Below are 14,608 nucleotides of genomic sequence, written 5' to 3'. Positions count from 1 at the left end.
AAAAGATTTATTAGAGGGGCGCCTGGGTGGCTCAGTGGGTTAAAGCCTCTGCCTTCAGCTCAGGTCATGATCCCAGGTCCTGGGATCAAGCCCTGCATCGGGCTCTCTGCTTAGCCAGAAGCCTATTTCTCCCTTTCTCTCTGTCTGCCTCTCTGCCTACTTGTGATCTCTGTCGAATAAATAAATAAAATCTTTAAAAAAAAAATTTATTAGAGAGCGCGTGTGCAAGTTATTGGGGAAGGGCAGAGGGGAACGGGATAGAGTCAAAAGCAGACTCCACCTGAACACGGAGCCCAACGTGGGGCTTGATCTCAAGATCCTGAGATCACAACCTGAACCAAAACCAAGAGTCGGATGCTCAACTCACCGAGGCGCCCCACAGTTAACCATTTTAAAACATACAGCTCAGTGGCATGTGTATTCTCTTTTGATTCTATTATTTCTGCATTTTCTAAATAAATTAATTTTTATCTTCCCTTTGAATCTTTATTGTTCAGTTTGAAAAGTATGCTTATGAAATTTTGATTTGATGTAGTTGCTTTAGTTCTTCTGATCATTAATTCTTAAGTAACTCGTATAAGCACTATTCTTGCCTTTCTTTTTTCATCTGTATCTTTTTCATCTTTGTACACACACAGACACACACATTCCCCCTCCCAGCTTCCATTCCTTTCATTTATTTCAAGGTTATGAAGACTTTTGTGGTGAAGCATGTATCATACCCTTAACGTTTAATAAAATAAAAGCACAAGTCCACTTCTGAATCTTCTAGCATCACTGCCATAAGCATCTCTGTTTATCTTCATTCTGCTTGATACCCATCTTTCCAGAATGTTCATTCTCAGCCCTGGCTACACATTAGAGTCATCAAGGTAGGGCGGGGGGATTTTTAAAAAGACCCAGTATCCAAGATTCACCCCAGACTGGTTAAATTCAGATTTCTGTGAGTTGGACCTAGGCACAGAATTTTAAAAGACTGACACAAGTGATAGAGAAAATGGGAGATCAGTGTTCCAAAAAGAATTGAGTAAGTGAAAGATTGGAGGCTGCAGGTGGAAGTGGACTCTAGGTTTGTGTTTGTCTGTTTCCCTGATTAATTTTATTTTTTACAACCTTACTTTTAAAACCACTCTATTCTGGTGAGGTGTGTATATCATTATGATATAGTGTACTGATAAGGAATTTGAGAGTGCCTTCTCTAAGGAGCTAAGACTTGGTTCTTTCTTTCTATTTCCTTTTTGTTAGTCCTTTGTATTCTGGCTTTTTGCATTTGATTCATTTTCTAACTAAGTAAAGAGACCAAAAAACAGCACAGCAGAAGACTTGTGACTAGCCATTTGTGACATACAGTGTGTATTTCCTCAACCTAAGGTTTCTGTCCTTTTCAAAAAGGAGCAGTCTGGCTTTAGACCTGCTAGCCAACATAGAGAGTTTCATTCCTAGGCCAGGTTCTGTTGCTGCTGACCTTGAAAACAACCCCCACACGTCCTTTGTAATGTTCACCTGGGGCCCCTGGCAGCATTCTCAGCAGTGCTGGCGGCTGTCAGGTAGATAGCTGGGAAGATAGGTGATTGTATGTATTAAAGGTACAGGAGGGGATTGCATTTCTTTCTTTAGACCACTGCAGAAGAAATTTGTTAGTCGGCATTATGCCTGATTTAAGATTACTGCCTGTGTGATGATTTTAGCATTTTCCTCGCCTCGGCTCCTTTTCAGCAGCTTGAACATTTTTCTTCCCTTCCCTCTCTATGTGGCAAACTGTTTTCAGCCGCCAGCTATGATTTACGACTCAGTTCATGCGCCAGCATTCCAGCTGTGAGCAGCTGTGTGCACATCTGGGAACCTCCTCCCCTTAAGCGCCCCCAAAAGAGGCTGTGTTTTTGAGTCAGTATCTCCCCTGATCCGTGGATGGAATTTCCTTCCCAGTGTGGGTTCTGGTATCTTTGGGGACCACCTGGATCCTGAATACTTTGTATCTCTCAGAAAAAAGCAGGGTGAATGTCAGATCAAAGAGATTTTATTATGAAAATCAGACATCGGAGATTTAGTTCATTTGGGCAGTCTTACTAAATCTTTTTTATGTTGCCACTAGATAAGTTTGCATAATGTTCCATAATAAGGTTTTTAAAATTACCTGGTTTGTTTAAAATGTCACTGTTTTGTGCTTAGCAGTGCCAGCACACCCGAATCGGACTCTGCGCCTTGTCTCAGTGGCATGATTGCATTTTGAATAATCTTCAAGAAAATTGCCAGTTTGTTTTAAGTCATTGTCCAGTTCTGTTCTGTAGTGCTAACAACTCATCCACATCAGGAGGGGATAAGCACAGACTAGGGCCTCTTCTCCCAAGTGTGTGGGTATTGTAGTATGTGAGCTCTGAAGGAAATCTGTTTTATGGTACTGCCTTGAATGATTCTTACCTCTGTTCTTTCATCAGTATAGACAACTGTGTGAAAAGAAGTATTAAAAATATTGGTCAGTGTTAAAAAGTATATATATATATTGGTCAGTGATAAGGTAAATTAAATGTCTAAGAAAATTAAGATTGAGAGGTGGTATATTTGAAGTTTGTAAAATGAAAAAGGCTTTAGTTCAGATAAGCATGGACTTGTTTATTATCTCAGAAGCAACAATTTAGGGGTATCAGTTCATAATATCAAGGAGATTAGAGAGTTAGAGTTCTTAGGTGATGCCTCCAGAATATCTTAAGGGCTATGAACAAGTTTTAAGGGCTGCTTCTAATCCTTGAAGGAGTATGGAAGAACAACTGCATCTTCTTACAAAAATATTTCTTGGCATCACTGTCACTGGCTGGCCCACTACTGTATTTCTTAAGTTGTAAGAATTCTTTGAATTGGTGACAAAAATGAACTTAGATTGTGCTTTGTTGAACTGAGAAACAAGTTTTTTTGTTTTGCTTTCTTTTTTTAAGCTGTAACCTTTCTTTATCTTCTGTTTATAGCAGAGCAATGATATCGCTCGAGGCTTTGAGAGAGGACTGGAACCAGAAAAGATCATTGGGGCAACAGATTCCTGTGGCGATTTAATGTTCCTAATGAAATGGTGAGAGAGATTGGGCCTCACTGTACAGTTGTCTTCTTTGCTGGTGGCTTGAATTTGTATGGAAGATAGGGAGGGAAGATGGAGTATTCCCCAACTAAGAATTTTGATTATCAAGGATCTTTGGCTAGTATCACCTGTTAGTATTAATAGAAATTGTGGTTGGAAGTAGATTTAAGACATTCTCAGGCTTTGGTGTTAAGCGAAATTATTTTAGCCCCAGTACCTAAGATAGTTTTGAGGTAGGAAACATATAGACATGACCTAACCATTTATTTACACAGTTCTGAATCATTTACCGTCAGACCATGAGCCTGTGGCCATAAGATAGGAGTTGAGTGAGGCTTTCTGCCATCACTGAGGATCAGAACAACTGAATAATGTCTAAAGAGAAGAATAATCTCAACAAAAAGCATTAAGACTAATACTAGCCAAAGTGTAAGTTATTTCATCCGGTGGAGGGGGCGTCTCTTAGAGGAAAGCGTAGTTACTTCCCCTCAATTGGGTTTCTTAAAGACAGGGTGAGATTTATGGTGTGGCCCTCACTGTCTCTCTGTTTCCAAGTGTTCTGGGCTTGTGATTTAAATTCGGTCTCTAAATAGAGGCTTCATGCTGCATTGCCACTGAGGAAGCTAATTTACTTTAAAGTTGTAGAATCAAAAGGTTTAATATTTTATCTGATCGAAATTTTGCTGGTAAATTACCCAGAAGCCTCGATTTGAAGAATCATTATACTCTGTCAGAAATAAGGAGCTGTACTGACTCTTTTTCCCACTCAGCCATATGTGTTACTTACAATTTACATTCACATACTAACTAGCTTTTTTTCCCACCACAGTCCAAATTTGAGTGTCTGCTCCGAGCTGTGTGTTTTCCCCTCCTCCTCCTCACTTATAATACTTAACTTCTATGAATTAAACGTCTCAGTTTTCTCGAAAGGGAGGTAGTTGTCTTTGCTCAAATCTCAGTGGAATTTTAATTTAAGATACTTTTTTTTTTCCCTCAATTTGGAATACTGGTTAAGGGATTTGCTAGATTTTTTTTTGTTATATATGGTAGTAGAGCCTTTGTAACTTGGATAATTGAAATTTGCAGCTAATTCCTACATTTCACTTTAGTGACTAGATTTTACATTCTCTCTTATTTCCCCATATGTGAATACTGTTGTAGACTTGAGTTTCTGTTTTCTTATTATTCCAATCCATAGTTCTCACTGAAAGGATGAGTGTTTAAAAGGCCACAAGATGAGGAAGGTTAAGACCCTTTCAGTCAGATGATCCGGAAACTGGATTGAACATTCTGTGCATAATCAATAGGACTGAGTGTAGGTTTGATTGTGTTCACTCAGTACCTACAAATCAAAATTATGGGAGAAAATTTCTATAACTTCATTTTCAGCCTTTTGATTAAGCCTGCTATGTTTTCCATCTAAGTTCTAGCTGAAGACTTCTGGTTCTGTCTGATGTGGTAGTTAAATGATACTCACTGATAATTTATTCACTTGAATTTCTCCTAGAAAATATTGAGCTGTTAGGGTCCTTCTCCGAGCAAGACGGAGAGGAAATCAAGTCGGTTAAACTCATAACAATATAAACTTTGGTTTAGGTAGATTCTCTCTCACTCTCACTTCCTCTCATTCTAAGTCTCATATTCTCTCTTTCCAGGAAAGACACAGATGAAGCAGACCTGGTTCTTGCAAAAGAAGCGAATGTCAAATGTCCACAGATTGTGATAGCATTTTATGAAGAGAGACTGACGTGGCACGCATATCCGGAGGATGCGGAAAACAAAGAGAAAGAAACAGCAAAGAGCTAAAGGAGGGGGTGGTCTCTGTCATTTCTCTTTGTATATAATACATTCACCTCCCTGCCTCCTCTCCCTTCTGCCCACCCCCTTCTATCCTAAACACATCCATAAAAAATGTGCTTATCACTGTGCTCCACAGGAGAAATGTTGGTATTGGTTCTCTTGTAACATAACTGATGGTCTGATTCATGATAAGTGTCTCTCTGTGAAGACCAGGCATTTACATACTGTGTGTAATTCCCACAATATTTTCCTTTGCCCTCATCTCTTCCTTCTGCTTCCCTGTGACCTCAAGATGAGTTTTAACTTTTTAATCACCTTAGAGTCTTGATCTTTTCAGGGTTGGTTGCTTTTTAGATTGGGGGATTTTGTTACAATGATGATGAGTTTTGGTTTCTTGCTTTGGTTCTTAAACCTGTTGATGACCAGCTAGCTTTTGTTTTGAGATGTTGGGATGGAAAAGATGTTCCCATCTTTTTAAAAAAGCCAGTAGCAACTGCCTACCTGTTGGGGCTTTCCCAGCCTCATTCAGCTCTACCCAGTAGAAGACAGGGTTCCTGGTGTGGTCATCTGGGCCACCCTCTGCTGTTCGTCTCCACTCATCCTCGCAGAATAGCTCCGTTCCTTGGAGAACTTGAAATGTTACACTCAGATTTGTCAAGACACTCTCAGCCCCAGGACTTTTGGCCTTGTTTCATAGCAATCCCTGATTCTGCTTCTGCAAGGTGGTGTAGTCTGTCCTAAAATGACAAATTATGAACTGTGGAGATTTTTAGCTATTCGTACACGAGGATGTTGGGGTAGGATACAGTTGTCTTTATGATCACCTTATATATGTATTTTTTCCTCCATCTCTCACATTTGGACTATATATGTAGGTGTGAGTGACTGCCTGGTGCTTGCTTGTGCCAAGGTGCTAGGCACCCTCCAGCCCTGCCGGCTTTTGTGGCCTCCCAAAGCATTCCTGGTACCAAAGAGGCTTCAGACCTGACCCTCACTTCTCAGTGGACCCAAGTTTCCCCTTCATGCCATTATTATCTGTGGGGAATTCTTGGAGGGGAGCCATCGGCCACAGTATCAATTTTAAATATTCATAGCGTTTGTAGTCATAAATTTCTTGCTTTGTTGACTCTTGGATTTGCCACCAAGAGTCCCCAAAGGATTACTGCTCTTCCCTTTTTCCACCCTTAAACTCTTTGTTGTATTTTAAAAATACGTTTCTGTGGAAGACTATCGCCTCAGAGTGACAGGTCCTGGCATTAGCATGTTGACAACAACCACCTGTCCCTGTTCAGAGTATTTTCCTTTTGCTTCTTTCTGCCTTGCCATTATATTGAGAGATTATTACCTAATCTTATCCTTCCATCCTTTTCCCCCCAAGAAATACCCTATTTCTCTTTAGCCATTTTCTTTTAGTTGGGGGTGGGGGTTGGCTAGAGGATCAAGACTAAAAGTAAGGAGATAGCAGGGTTATGAGCATCCGTGTCCCAGTCCAAAGCTGAGGAATTAAGAATAAATGCTTGAACTAGCCTTAACTCTAGATTTCACCAGCCATTGAGGGGTTTTTTTTGTTGTTGCTTTTGATTTTTAAAACATATAGCTTTCTGGCCAGGAGCAGTCAGCCATTTCTAGATTATTCAGAGTAATCAGGGGAATGGATAGATTGCTCCAGTCCACAGATGAGCTGAATAATATGCAAATCATATACCCATTCATAGCATTTGTTACCATTGCTTTCCTGCTCAGCTGCTGATTGAATTCTGTGTGCTTGTATAAATTATGTCAAAAATTACACTGCACAGTTGAGAAGACAGCTGTTGCTGCAGTGACATGACAGACTGGAACAATGAAGCTTTTGGTTTAAGTCACCCAGGAAAATCCTTCTGAATGGTAATGTGATTGGGTGAGAACTCCTAACCCATACCTCAAGTGGGTAGGAGTTTTTAATCTCCATCTTTCTTTACTCTGAAAGAATTCAAGGCCTAGATCGAGTGCTAGATAATTGACAGTTGGTTAGTACTTAATCTGATGGGCATCTGAAAGAAAGAAAGGATAGTCAGGAAACAGATTTGTCATACAAGTAGCCAAGGATATAATTAGAATAGACAAGAATAAGATAGAAGTAGGCCAGAGCCCCCGAGGAGGTAATCTGGGCCTGTTGATTTGCAGGTGGAGAAAATGACAGCTTGTCCACAGAGCCGGTTTGTGTCTCCCAGGGGCAGTGGGCATGTAAACTACAGTGACTGTGTTTCAGACCAAAATCAACATGCGAACAAAGAAAACAACAGAATTAGTTGGTGCTGAGATTGGTCCTAAAAAAGCTGGGGCACGTGTTTGCTGTGGTTATAGGTAATATTTAAAACATTCATCAACATGTGATTTTCTTTTAGCAAAGGAAGTACCATCTACTAGTCAGCTTTTTAATATCTCACTTTTCACTCCATCTTTTCTGTTCATAGTTTACTGAATCATGATCTTGTACTGAATGCTGCCAGAACAGTTGTTTTCTCCCTGCCTACCCACAACTGCTTCTGTAGGAATCTAGGGAACCAGAGGCCAGCTCTGGCTTTAGCCCTCAGAAGAAAGGAAACCAGATGCCTGCCTTGTGTCTCTGGCATTTGTTAGTTCTGAGCAGCTCTCCTGGCCCTTGCAAACTCAAATGGAAATCTGTCCTTATGGGGCTTTCTCCTCAGAAGAGTTCGTAGCCATGGGCTAAGCACTCTTAAACATCTAGGTCTATGGTGTTCGAAGCACATTTTTGCTGTATTTATTTAGTCTTCTTCCAAAACATCTTTCTAATGCTGAATTTCTTTTAGTAATCAATGTTCAAGGATCTCCCTTTCCATAGGAGGTAGCAGAGCAGAGTTTACCAAGGTCATTGTATCTGCTTTTTGAGTCCTGCACTGGGCCAGTACCCTCATGTTAGGATTAGCCGTTAGGTACATCAGCCCTGATGAAAGCACCCATTTTTAACCTGGAGAGAGCCATATCATTTTTCCTCCCACAGTCCAGTTTTAGTCTGCCCAAGGGAGCATTTGAGCCTGTGGTGGTTCCTTAATACAAGTCTAGGTGGTCCTTGGCTGTCTCCCAGCCATATCTGTGTACTGCTCTTTGTTCATGATGCAGGTTAGTCCTGTGTCCATAACTTGAACAGTTAGGTTATTCTTAACTCTCTTCATTCTTGTTCTGTGGCTACCCTACAGTCCATTTTCCTGCTGTTCAGGTCAGATCCTAGGGCATTTTGGAAGGTACTTGGCATTTTCATCATGCCATTTTTTGGATCTGTGTTTAGTCCAGCTCACTGAAAGTACAGTAGGAGTCAGAGGAATCCATCCTGTGTCTGGGCTGGGGAGCACTTGTCTTTGCCCTTAGGGTTTGAGTTTGAGGGCCTAAAATACTGCCTTCCAATGACATGAGAACCCCAGGCTGGGTTAGGGCATTAGATTTGAAATGTAGAAGTTGTTTCTCACCAGTGAGGTCAAAGGAAAAGCTCATTTTGCATCTGTGATTCCATCCTTTTGGTTTAGGTTTTAAGATGAAAAATTGTAGTGTGGAGGTCTATACCTTTGTAATCAGATGGCCAAGCAAGCATACCTATGGCTAGGTGGAGAGACGAATGGTTTCGATCCAGTGTATTCTAGTTTCATGCTGGCTTTTTGGCTAATCATAAAAGTTACATTTTCAAAAACAGATGTTAGCAGCCTTGCACCCAGTAGTATACGATATGTTCAGAATTCAGTGTCCCCACCCAATTAATAGTGGTGGATTTGTATTGAGCTGTCCATACGGCGGCCATCTTAGTATGCATCAACATTCATTTTACTCCACAAGCATTTTTTTTGGTTTTGGAGGTACAAAGTACAAGAAGATACAGTCCCTGACCTCAAAAAACTTTCATACTGATGTGGGATGAACTGACTGTTAATAGTTCAGTGTAGTAAATGCTGCAGTTGGGTACACATTTCTGTGGGGGGACAGTAGGAGGGTGATGGTTCACAAGGGCGTAGACCTGGACCTTGGATGAATTGAGCTAACTGGCCATAGATGGACTACAACAAGGGCTTGTTTTATTCTAGAAAATAAGGATAACTGAAGGTTGGTTAGCAGTGCTGTTGCTTAGAGAGAAAATAACAGGTGAGTGGGGATTGAGAGCCCCTCATTTTGATCCCTGTTGTGGGCTCTTTGCCAAAGTATTTAATGGTCTAGTTAATCCTTGCCTGTGGAAAGTATTATCTGTGTTGCAGATACAGTTCTGTGGTGTTACATTATCATGGGTTCTATAACATTTATTCCTCTCGGACATTTTATCAGAGTTGCTCACACCTTTTTCAGTTTCTCATCCCTTTTGGAAAAATTAACATGAGGTTGGCTTTAAGCCTTAAACAGAGGACATACTTTTCAGTGACAAGGGATTTGCTCAAAAGAAGGCTTGGGGGTGCAGGTCTTAACACGTGAGCATCTACTGTGTACAGTGTAGTTTTATTCAGCACTGCAAGGTGGTGATTTCTAGGCAGTCATGTGTCAGCTATGTGAAAACCTCTCCTGAAAGTGCACATACCCTGGCGTTTCAGATTTAAGCAGTCTAGGGAAGGCTAGAGGGAGGCCCAGCCCTGCTAAGAAACGTTTGACTTTAAGAAGTTTCTTAATTCTGAACTGTGTAACCACAGAGTTGACTAACTTTGGAAGTCAGAATTCCCAGGAATGAAGAGTAATTGTTCTGGAAAGTTAAAATGTGAAGGTTCTGTGGATAGCTTCATAAAACAATTCTAATTTCTTTGTGCTTGCGCTGGATTTCTTGAATTTTAAACTACCTCATCTTGTCTGTTTAGAGTTAGCTTCAGCTTGTCATTGCCACTCTTTAACATCATGCTTGACTTTGGTTGTTTTCTGGCATGAAATTTTTTTTTATGTCCTGACAGCATGTTCTCTTGCCTTTTCATCCTGATCCTCATTTCATCATCTCATATTGTTGTTCTGTCAGAGAAATGTTTTAAAATAGTTTAAAATCTTGGCTTATGGGAAGAAAGTGATCCTTAATGGTATTTGTCTCTGGGATCAGTAAGAAAAAGAGTTAAAACAAGATGGTTGGGGGAGGGGACAGAACCTGCACTGGAGGCAGCTGAAGAGGGAAGAGCCATTAATTAAGACAATTTCAAAGTCAACTGATTGTGATCATTAATGTCACAATAGATCAAAACCTAATTATCACAGCCTAGGTAAGAGCCATCAGTATTAATCGGAAAATCTAATAGGAAACTATTATCAAGAAATTAGGCTAAATTGAATGCAATGAACTTTTTATCTTGCCATTCTGTTTGTGTGTGTGTGTGTGTGTGTCAGAGTGTGTCAGAGAGAGATGTCCCCTGGCATTGGCAGGTGTGACCCTCAGTTGATCTATGTTCCAGTGGCTAATTCATCACACTTTTTGAGGAATTCCAAACAGACTGAACTTGAACAGTCTTTGTTATTTTAATGTCTTGAACGTTATCCTCACCTGGACTTGTCCATTGTGATCAGCAGTCAGTGAAAAAAGGTTAATATTTAGGTCTCGGGATAGTTGGTCCTTCCTGGAATGAGAGCATCCCTGGCGGGCATTATACTGTGTGTTGGCAAATCATTCTTTGACTTTCTGATGTATGTAGAGTTGTGCTGCTCTGGCTATTGCGAGGGGGTACAGAGGAAGAGAGGGGCTTCCTGCCTGGAGGTTCTTCAAGGAGACCTGAGAAGATTGTGTCACAGGGCTTTTAAAGCTCAAGTCCGTGTGTTGCAGTTTCTGGTAGCTTTAGGATGTGATTCTAAGCTAGGACTGACTGTGGTTTTAGTTTTTTCCCCCTAGTTTTAGGAGAAGGGTCATAATGATTACTACCGAAGTCCAGTTGTAAGTTCAGAGGTGGGGAAGGTGTTCTTTCTTTCAAGCTTGATTTCATCCAAGAGTTACGCGCCTGTCGGGATGTTAAAGAATATTACAAGAGTCTTACAACTAGTTTTAGAGAACACTTCATCCCCTCTCTCTGAATGGAAAACTAGGGGTCACTTTTTATATCCTTATTCTCCAGAACCATTCATGAAGATCCTGCCAACTCCTGCAGTTGGGCTGGCGCAGAAAGGCTGGAAAGATGCTGCCTTGTGGGCGTTGAGGGGGGGAACAGGCGGCAGCAAGAGGGTGTCTGGTGGCCAGATCCTGCCGCCTGGCTTAGCCTGGACAGAGTGCTGCGGCCACCATTGCTGGTTGCTAACCTTGAGCCCCCTCCTCCGACCTTGCAGCTTAGAGCACTACCAAGACCACCACTGGGGACAAAGGTTCTTGCTCAAATGAGGTCTTGTTCTTGGATTTTAGGGCTTAGGAATAGGAGTTACTCAGTATAGAACTTTGGAAAATCAGTATGACTTACTCCCTCACCTCTTATGATAAAGTATTTCTTTACAGAAGAATTCATGCCCTTAATGCTTAAAATGTAATTTTATTTGCAAAACATCCATTAACACATGATTTTTAGAAGCAGTCTGTGTTTCCAGTGTTCCTTACATTATGCCAGATAAATCATAGGCCCTGTGTTAATACTCATGGGTTGGTTGAGTTCCTCTAATTTGCAGAGTGACGTGTACCTGCTGACTTCCTTTTGCTTGCACATGCACTCCAAGAAGTAGGGTGCCCTAGGGAGTGAAACAAGAGTTGAGTGGATGCTGACTATGTGTGCCAACCTCATCTGACTCATAATGGCTGACCTTGGGCAAGTCACTCCTTTCAATGCCTCAGTTCCCCATCTGTCAAATGGGGTTGATGATACTGACCTACCTCACAGGGGTGTTGTGAGGCATTGTAAATCAAAGTTGGTAGAATACTTTAGCCGAAGTCTAAAGTCTAGACCTGACATAGGCTTTCCTCACTGAGCTGTCCCAAGGTTGGAACTCCTAGTGACCTCGGCAAGTTCTCTGCCCCCCACCCCTCATCAAAGCTGCTAGTTCAGATGTTGACAGTGTTTTTGTGAATGTTGGAGTCTTGATAGTCCAGACATAGGATGTTACGGGGGAAGGCACTTAGTATTTTCCATGTCTTGCATCCACGAAGAGAGGCTGTTTCAGACCCAAGAGCATTGGATTAGGGAACTATGAGGCAGGGATGCTACTGCTTGTTTCTTTCTGCAGGTTGGGAATTAAGGTCCCATTCCCCATGGGATTGGAACAGACTTCAGCTGTCTCAGGAGCAAAGTGAATACAGTGGGCTTAATTTATATCATTGCTTTTATCATGTCCTCCCCCTACCCCCACCAAACTGAGTCACTGCACCCCTTGCCTCTCCATAGGAACAAGCTGGCTCAATAAACATAACCACTTTCTCCTTCCCCTACCAAAAAAGAGCCACCTTGGGAAAATTTTTTTCTAGAGAGATGTTTAACACTCTTAAAGCTTCATCCAACTTAACTGTACTCATTTGTCATCTTTTCTCAGTGTCCACAATCTGAACCTGACTTTGACCTGTTTTTCCCTCTGGTTTGGGAAAAGTTTGGACACTTATTCCTATTTGCCCAAATGTGGGCTCAGCCAGCTCCTCTTCCCAACAGGGCTCTTTTTCCTTTCCTTCTCTTTGGCCCTAGACGTGTAACCCATTCAAAAGCACAAGGTCCTGGCCCCTTGCTGCAGTCACATTCTGGTTCTCCGTGCTTTATGGACTTGCTCTGTTCCCCAGCTCTGGTGGCACCAGGTAGTTCTGTGGTGTTCTGGAGGATGGAGAGAGCACAGTCTGACTTCCTGCCAAGTAGCCAGGAGTTGATTTACCCATGGCCCAGCAGCCTTGCCGCCCTTTCCCACAGGATGGGATGGGAGAGAGACTGAGAGGCTGGGCATCTTTGCGTACTCTGCCCCATCCTGAATAGCAAAACACATCACATTTAGTAGCCAGATTTCTAAGTGGAAAAATGGGAAATTGAATTCTCTATGGACCTTTTTGGTTTGTGGGGGAGTTTTGGTTGTGTTTCTTGGTTTTAGTTCAGCCAAACATGTCGGCTTTTCATTTTTTAATTTTTTTTAGGGTAAGTGATATATATATATGTTCGCCTTTTAAATGTAAATGTTTAAAAGTAGGCAATTTATGTGTTTCCACAACTGACATTGATGCAGACCTCATTCTCTCCCCCCCTTCCACCCTCCTCTTTTCCCTCTTTTCATACTCTTGTATTGGTTCTAATAAATGGTTGCTTTTCAAATACGGATCCTGAGTGGTGGTTTGAAAATGTGGGTCTGACACCCTTCCTTAATTTGGTCCCTGGAATGTCAGCCAGTTGTCACATGTGCCTTTCTGAAAGAGCCCTGAGACTTCCAGAACAAGGGCTTTCTTCTAACAGTTGTTGGTCTCTGACTTGCCACAGGGTGGCGCAAACCTGAGGTAGTAAGAGACCGTGTTTCCTGTTCCTAGTCTGTTCCTTAACCTGGTCAGACTGTGCCTTCCTGGTCTCTGCACTCCTCTCTGCTGCCAGGGGCTCAGAGAATAAATACTAACCTTCAGTAACCCAGAGACCCCGGAAGAGTCAGCTCCTGGTCATTAGAATTTGTGGAAAACCACACTGACAATCTAAATCAGGCTTAAAAATCCCGGTATATGTGAGCTTGCAAATAGAGCTATTTTATTATCTTTTCTGGTTTGCTTCACAAATACCAAAGAAACTATTTCTCTGATGATCTGTTGATTGTGGGTCAGGAACGTGATGTGTCTGCATGGGGTGGCAGAGGGGAGCAACTGGAAGTTGGATTAAGAGGGAAATATATAAGTAACTTACTAATTGGTAAAAGCCTGGTGCAGTTTTAAATCTCATGGACACAGGCAGAAACTCTCACAGAAGAGCCGTGAGGAAGGCAGAGGGGTCCCAGAACATAGACCTGCTCCCACCGAGATAGAACATCCCTGAAGGCTGAGCCCTTTCCCACATCTCTTGTCTGCAATTTCCCCTCTTATTTTCCCTTCTTGCTGCTGAGTTATAGGGTCTCCCCAGTCTAATCTCGTAAAGTCTTATGAAGACATCTGTAGGTTGGCTGGTTTAATGGTCCATGACCCCATAAACATGGGACAGGAGAGCCATTTGGTCCACTTCAGAGCCAGCCCCTTCTGGACATTATTTATTTCCCACCTCTGAAGCCTGGGACTGTTTGCCCCCTTCCCTTCCCTTTCCTAGTTCTCTCACCCTCACGCCACTTTGTCTCTGCCTAGAGCCTGCGCAAGGCGCAGCTCCAGGGTTTTGACACCCACGCTCCCACTCCTAAAACAACTGTGTCTTGGTTTTTGTTTCCCTCCAGTGTGTCAGGGGGGACGTCTGCATGGCACTCATTCAGGTGAGCTCATCATCGCTCATAACTCTTCTCCCAGGACTGTTGCCTCTCAGTGTGCTGGAGGAGTCTGGAGCCCGGCTGTTTTGCCTTCCTTTTGTCTCCACTAAAGGGCTGCAGAGCTAGTGGGATGGATGCAGCACCGGCAGCCTGGGGAAAATGGAGGACCGAGTGCAGGGGGTCTGTGCTTAGGTGGGCTGCCACGGGGCATGCGCTCTGTTAGAGTAAGAGGCCCCCCAGGCAGCCTCCACCTTTGGAAGGAAGCGGGAGCCCTGGTGTGGAGGGCTGCTGCCCATGTCATGCGTGCTTGCAGACGGGAGCCCATTACAGCCTGCGGACATGTCACGCTGCTCCCCAAGCCTTGAGGGTGACCTGTGGAGGGGCATGGGGGCAAGCCAGACAAAAGCAGAGGGGTCAGCTGGTGTG

At 42.6% G+C, this 14,608-nt stretch overlaps 1 protein-coding gene across 5 annotated transcripts in view; it reads left to right on the top strand.

Annotated features, from left to right (window-relative positions):
• The window catches only part of CBX5 (chromobox 5), a 37,383-nt gene extending 24,313 nt beyond the window's left edge, over positions 1-13,070 (top strand). For 4 of the 5 annotated variants that reach the window (XM_032348460.1, XM_032348458.1, XM_032348461.1 and 1 more), the window contains exons 4-5: positions 2,961-3,061; positions 4,723-13,070. In XM_032348460.1, coding sequence (XP_032204351.1) covers positions 2,961-3,061; positions 4,723-4,873 — 252 coding nt within the window. In that variant the 3' untranslated portion in view covers positions 4,874-13,070. The remainder of the gene's footprint in view (positions 1-2,960; positions 3,062-4,722) is intronic. The other variant, XM_032348459.1, reaches the window with a different exon arrangement.
• Positions 13,071-14,608: the final 1,538 nt, after the last annotated feature.

Source organism: Mustela erminea, chromosome 6, assembly GCF_009829155.1.
Source record: "Mustela erminea isolate mMusErm1 chromosome 6, mMusErm1.Pri, whole genome shotgun sequence".
NCBI lineage: Eukaryota > Metazoa > Chordata > Mammalia > Carnivora > Mustelidae > Mustela > Mustela erminea.
This window is presented reverse-complemented; position numbering and strand designations above follow the sequence as displayed.